Raw genomic sequence first — 6,651 nt, 5'->3', positions numbered from 1 at the left:
TCAAAGGGTCACTGAGGACGTCTGAAGGGTGCTTGAGGATATTTGAATGTTCCTGAAGAAAGTTCAAAGGTTCAAGGTTCCTCATGACGTTCCAGGGTGCCATGTGGGGGTTCACTGGTGTAATCAGGAAGTTGGGCTCTTAACTCTGGGTTCACTATGTCTGTGAAAAGGAGCTCAGTTACCCAAAGAACCACGGCCCTCTGAGATCCTCTGGGGTCCTCTGAGATCCTCTGGGGTCCTCTGAGGTCCTGTGAGGTCCTCTGGGGTCCTGTGAGGTCCTCTGGGGTCCTCTGGGGCCCTCTGGGGCCCTCTGAGGTCCTCTGAGGTCCTCTGAGATCCTCTGGGGTCCTCTGAGGTCCTCTGGGGCCCTCTGAGGTCCTCTGAGGTCCTCTGGGGCTCAGAGTGTTCTTCTAAGTGTGTGACAGCATCATGGAAAGGATCCCTACAGAGAGAGACCTGGAAGATCCTTTTGGTTTAACCACAAACAGCACACACACCAGACTACATTCACTAAAACAGGGATTTTAGAGAACAGGACTCAGGAGCTGCTGCTCTGGATCCATATCAGCCCTTTAAAACACAGTGACACAATAATATGAAGACAATAACTAATCAAGTTTGAGTTCTGTGAGGTTAAATTCTGTGTCAGTGGAGTCTGGTGTGTTTGAGGAGAGATGTTTGTAGACATGAACACAGACTCCACTGACAAAAACATGTTTCCTCTCATGACAGGGAGCAGCTGATCTATCAGACTGTGTTATTATTGTGAAGGATCACTTTGGATCCATAGAAACCCTTTAAACCACTGCAGTCATTATGACAGACGTGAGGAGGAAACCTTCTCAGCTGTCTGCAGAAACATCTTCCTTTGAGCCTTTCTGGGAATCCAGACGTCAAAGTTTCACCAGCAAACAACAGAAACTACACCTTCCTTTCACTTGCTGTTCAACATGATTGTTGGTGACATACGTCTTGGCTGCTGAAGCTTTATGTTGCTGTGCTGCTGACATCCCTAACTTCACCTGTTCATGGTCATAAAGGTGTTTAAGGAGGAGTTTCCTTGTGCTGACCCAGAGCCCCCTACTGCTGTGTTATTCACAGTAGTAACAGAACAGATAATAAGTGGCTAATTAGTAGTTTCATTGTGATTAAATGTCGTCATTCACAGATGAAGTCAAGCGTGTCTGAACTCACTTCACCAGCCTCCTGTTACATAAACAAAACCGACAGACAGCAGCCCGCTCCTATTGGTCCAACTAGATGTCAATCACACCGAGCATTGCATCACTCTACCGCTCACTCGCCTGTGATTGGCCAACGGCCCACTTCGCTGCCTCCCACTCGGCTCTGATTGGCTGATCGTGGACATTGCCGTACATGGTAAAAGAGATTTCGCAATCCTCTCCTCTCCATGTTCCAAACAAAAACACTCCGAGCGCTCACAGACGGGATTAAACTCAAACTTTCTCCGGTAACTTTTCCTACTTTGACGGATGGTTGACTCCGCCGCCAGCCCGTGAAGGTAAGCCGTGTTTTAAACTCTCCGTGAGGCCGAGAAAAGCAGCTAGCGGTCAGGTTGTGGCTAGTGAGCAGCAGGAGCTAACTAGCTGGCTAGCTGCCCGGCTAAACGGCCAGGGTCCGGGCTCTTTGTGGGAAAGTCAAAATGTAGTTCGGTCTGTGTTTGCGGCTGAATCCGACTAATGTCAGCGTCTGTACCCCGAGCGGGGAGCTTGGTGTTGGGTCTGGGGGCAGTGAATCATCTGCTGGCCGCTTCCTCTGAACTAAAAGTTGTTAAAAGTGCTCAGAAATACAAAATTGACGGGCTGGAGGCGGCTGGCGCGGTGCTGGGGAGCAGTGAGCGGATGTTTGTGCTGTTTTTGTGTCTGTCAGACAAGATTTCAGTCACCACTGAACTGAGGTTTCAGCTTAGCCCCGCATGACTCCGGAGTTCCCCTCTCTCGGCACAAAGCGAGCCGATGATGATGCAACAGCAGGCAACAGCCGGAGCTGCGCTGGTTTCCACCCGGAGCGCTTTCCCCTGCGCACAGCTGACTGGCTGCATGGCAACGGACCGACCAATCAGAGCAGCGCTGCTAATTGGCCGTGCAGAATAGATAATCTGACCAATTATCATGTGAGAGGTCCTCTGCTGCTGAGGAGGAGGAGGAGGAGGAGGAGGAGGAGGGTGTTTGTGAGCAGCAGCAGTGGGAAAAGAAGCCTCCTGATTGATTGATGGATTGAGGTCAGCTGAGAGCCTGCAGGCGGACTGCAGATGTAAAAAATAAGATATTTGTTGGTGGAATCAGAGAAAGATGGAGAGGCGTCTGTGTGCAATGATCACAGAACAAACAACAGAGAGCTGCTACGATTAAAGGACAGTTCCACTGTTTCTACCCATGGTCCTCTGTGTCCACATCCTGGTGTGTGAGTGACTGGTAGGTAGTAAAAGTGTTGGAACTGGTCCAGTAGATCACCTCAGCCAGCAGACACCAAACGGGCTGCAATGGCTGCAACGTGATCCTTTGGGACAACTGCACCTGATCACAGTAGGTCCACTAAAAGAGCTTGTTTGATCCACTGACAGGCTCAGAGTGTTATTCTAAGTGTGTGACAGCATCATGGAAAGGATCCCTACAGAGAGAGACCTGGAAGATCCTTTTGGTTTAACCACAAACAGCACACACACCAGACTACATTCACTAAAACAGGGATTTTAGAGAACAGGACACAGGACTCGTATCAACCCTTTAAAACATCAAAGTCACACAATACTATAAACAGTCTGTGTCCTGTGAGCTAAAATCCCTGTTTTTGTGAATGGAGTCTGGTGAGTCTGCAGAGAGCGATATAACAGCTGTTTGTAGTACTGAAGTTAGACACCAGACTCCAGTGACAAAAACAGGGGTTTTACCTTGAAGTGTGAAGCCGCTGGTCGACTGAAGTAACCTTTTGTAAACAGTGAAGAACAGCCTGGTGCTGTGAGTCATTCAGACACCAAATCTCCTCTGTGCTGTATTAACTTTAATATCTCAGTGAGCCAGACTGACTTCAGCTGTTAGGATTATTTCTGCAGTCATGATGAAACAATGTTGTTCTGCCAGATGTGACAGCGAGCAGCCATGTTTGTTGTTTGTTTCCTCTTACATGGTATTGACCAGTGAACCAATCAGACTGATCATTGACCAAAGCTCAATGTCTTCTAGGTTCCGTCCAGGCGAAGACCCCCTCTTCGGCGTCCCATCACCGTTTCCCTGCACACCTGAGGAGACTCGGACATCAGCACCTGCAGGCACCCCAATCCAAATGAGCCGGCCGTCGCAGGCGAAACTCACCACAGCTGACCACAACGGCGTGAGCGTCATCCAGAGCCAGGCCCACGCCGCCGCCGCCGCGTCCTCCGCGTCTCTGCCGGCGGCCACAGCCGGACTACAGCAGGTCCCACAGCTCGTCCCCGCCGACCCGACAGCCGGAGGCGGCAAAGCCCTCCCCCCCAGCAAAATGAAGAAGCCAATGGCAGACAAGGACAGCGACGAGTACCGCCAGCGGCGCGAACGCAACAACCTGGCGGTGAAGAAGAGCCGCATGCGCAGCAAGCAGAAGGCGATGGACACGCAGCAGCGCGTCAACGAGCTCAAGGAGGAGAACGAGCGGCTGGAGGCCAAGATCAAACTGCTGAGCAAGGAGCTGAGCGTGCTCAAAGACCTCTTCCTGGAGCACGCCCACAACCTGGCCGATAACGTGCAGCCGCCCGCGGGTGCAGAGGGCTCCAGCCCCGCCCCCAACAACGCCTCCACCAACGGGCAGTGAGGGGCGGAGCCACAGGGGCGACTGACGCCGCAGCTCTTCTGGAAACTTCTGTCACGTCTGAAACACGGCGTCACGTCTTCTTCACGGCTTTTCTTCGGGTTGTTTTCTCATGTTTATTATTCCCCCCGCCGCCAAAATATGTCCATCAGAGTTCCCACAATCCTCCTGGAAAACTTGAAAAGGTTTTTTTATTATTTCCCAGAAACGGAGAAGTTTGGAAAAATAAAAACAGGTTTTGTTTTGTGTGGTTAAAAAAAAAAAAGAGTTGAATTTGGACTCAGATGTTTCAGAGCAGCTCAGTTTGGATCAGTCAGGAAGTAGAACTGTACTTCCTGATGATGAGATCAGTCAGCTGATCAGACGATTGATTGGAGGACCGAGGAGATGTGAGCTCCTACAAACTGAGACGTCGTCCAATCAGGATTCACGCTGAGTGAACCAAACTGAGCAGCAGCTTTTCTACGAGGAGCTTTTCTTCTTCTGTCGTCCTAAAGAGGCAGTTTGTGGGGCGGTCACTACACGTCGGTGTTTAAAGGACACTTCTGCTCTGTTTCTCTGTTCTCCGGCCAAGAGTCACATCAGGACTGAAGTCAGTCTGACGGCAGACACACCTGGCCCCCCCCCCCCCCGCAGGACGGTCCTTTACGCCGTCCGTCGGACAGGACGTGTGATTCCTCCACCTGGGTCGGCCGATGTACCTGCAGCCAACCCTTACTACCGATCAATCGATCAGTTCTTACTGGGTTTATTGGTGATGCGTCTCTAAACTGACTTCAGGTCCTGAAACAGACCGATGTGAGGTTTTCTTGAATCATTGATCCTCCTGCTGCACCGATCAGTCATCTATTGATTACCCTTCTGTTGTCTCTTGGTGGTCTCGTCTGTTTTTACCTCCCAGAGTGAAACGGCTCGTTATTGATTACCCGAACTGATCGGTGATATTGGATCAATAACGACCGCTCTTTGTTTGGCCGCAGATGTGACGGTGTGTTTAAAGATGGAGCCCTCACCTCCACCCCGGTCCAGGTGTGTGTGTGTGGTGGGCGGACCCAGACACCGCAGGTGTATCAGACACCTCAGGTGAGCCGCGGCTTGAATTAAATCCGGTTTTAAACGGGGGCGGGTCGTTAATGAGGTTGGAGCAGATCGGGACAGGCTCCGGCCCCGGAGGGGGGCGGGGCCGCGGCGTGCTGCAGTCACAAGGTGTAATTATGTGAGCTTTGTGCGGGCGTGGAGGCTTTCCCACAGGATCCGCCTGCCAGGAGCTTCACCTCCCTGCAGGAATGTTGTTGTCTGTCTGAGTCCTGCTGCTCCAGAGCCGCTCAGCCCCCCCCCCCCCCCCCCCAGTGTCCCCACAGCTACCCCTAAATATGGCCGACGTCCCCGCAGCGCAGCCAGGTGTGTCCACAGACTTCCTGTGAGGAACCTGAACTGTTCCTGTGCAGCACAGTTGGAACAACTACCACTATTGTAGCCTAAACTACAAACTACAACACCCATGAGCCACTGCTGCTGTTGCTATGGCAGCTGCTGTTGCTATGGTAAAGAAGCCAGTCAGGCGTTGCCATAGTTACTGACAGTGAACAGAGTTAAATTGCTCAACGGTTCATCCGGTCTCTGTAAGGCTCTGTGATGGCGGTTTGTCAGTGAAATGCATTCTGGGAGTTGTAGTTGAAGACAAGTATCCCAGAGTTTATCCTAAATATTAACGAGGTCTGATCATGTTTTTGTTAAATATTGTACAATTATTGATAAATTAGAGTCTGATCATCAGATATTATATATAATATATATATAATGTAATGTCAGGAACGTTGAGGGAACGCTGAGGGACCGTTGAGGGAACGCTGAGGGACCGTTGAGGGAACGCTGAGGGAACACTGAGGGAACGCTGAGGGAACGTCCCTGCTCGCTGGCTGAGCTGCTCTGAGCACAGCCTTCATCTTTTTCACTTTTCTATTGTTGGTTTTTCTACACTTTTATTGTGAAAAGCAGCAGCATGTTAACAGGAGTCTTTGCATGGGGGGGTTGGGGAGGGGGGGTCAGCGTGGATGAGGAAATGCGGGTGTGATGGTGTTGTCTGTAAAGTGAGCTGGAGGTTTGTCATGTTTGGTTTGGTCTGAATGTTGCTGGGCAGCATTTCTGTGTGCGCTCAGCTTTTTTATACGCAGGAGGGGAGGGGGGGGGGCACTCTAAATTAAAACTGACCAGAAAAGTTCAATCACGTGTTTGTGTTTTCATTCCAGACGTGTTTGACTTGTTGTCCCACACACACACACACACACACAGCCTGAGGAGCCGTCTGTCTGCTGCAGTGGGGGGGGGGGTGCAGACAGACATGGAGGTGCAGCTTAGATGAGGAACGGGACGGTAAACACCACGAGCTCTCTGCTCCGTCACCACACTGCATTCACTAAAACGGGGATTTAGGAGCCGCCGCCTCCATCAGTCAGTGTTCTAAAGGATCAGTTTGGATCAACCGATCCTGCAGGGTTCTGGATTTATAATGACGTCCATGCAGAATAAACCTCCAGAACTGTGGAAGACGAAGTGACTGAAGGTAAAGAGGGAAAATGAGTTCACAGGTTCCTCTGTAGTGTGTCAGGGTGAAGCAGCAGATCTGGAGGCAGTCAGTGATGTCATGAGGGCAGAGCGACGCCCCGCAGGTGAGGCCAGCTGGAGACGGTCCATCGGGGTCAAAGGTCACAGCCACACGGTCTAACTGTTGGTGTATTAATGTCTTCATGCCGCTGACCTGTGATCAGATCATGTTTCTGAGCCTCACAGGACCGTGGCCGACGTCAGCACAGCGTTCGACTCATGGAGGAACTTCTAGCTAAAATG

General features: G+C 51.2%; 1 protein-coding gene across 1 annotated transcript; it reads left to right on the top strand.

Annotated features, from left to right (window-relative positions):
* Nucleotides 1-1,390: 1,390 nt before the first annotated feature.
* On the top strand, nt 1,391-5,976 carry cebpg (CCAAT enhancer binding protein gamma). The gene is made up of 2 exons (XM_070827651.1): nt 1,391-1,522; nt 3,204-5,976. The coding sequence occupies exon 2, from the start codon at nt 3,304-3,306 to the stop codon at nt 3,805-3,807; it is 504 nt and encodes a 167-aa protein (XP_070683752.1). The 5' UTR covers nt 1,391-1,522; nt 3,204-3,303; the 3' UTR covers nt 3,808-5,976.
* The last annotated feature ends 675 nt before the right edge of the window (nt 5,977-6,651 follow it).

The sequence above is a fragment of the Pempheris klunzingeri genome, chromosome 1, assembly GCF_042242105.1.
Source record: "Pempheris klunzingeri isolate RE-2024b chromosome 1, fPemKlu1.hap1, whole genome shotgun sequence".
NCBI classification, from domain to species: domain Eukaryota; kingdom Metazoa; phylum Chordata; class Actinopteri; order Acropomatiformes; family Pempheridae; genus Pempheris; species Pempheris klunzingeri.
The sequence above is the reverse complement of the archived record's forward strand: the minus strand, read 5'-3'. Positions and strand labels throughout refer to the sequence as shown.

Bases quoted from the DNA above. Each gene is read 5' to 3' on its own strand.
- cebpg (XM_070827651.1), top strand. From the start codon at position 3,304: ATGAGCCGGCCGTCGCAGGCGAAACTCACCACAGCTGACCACAACGGC.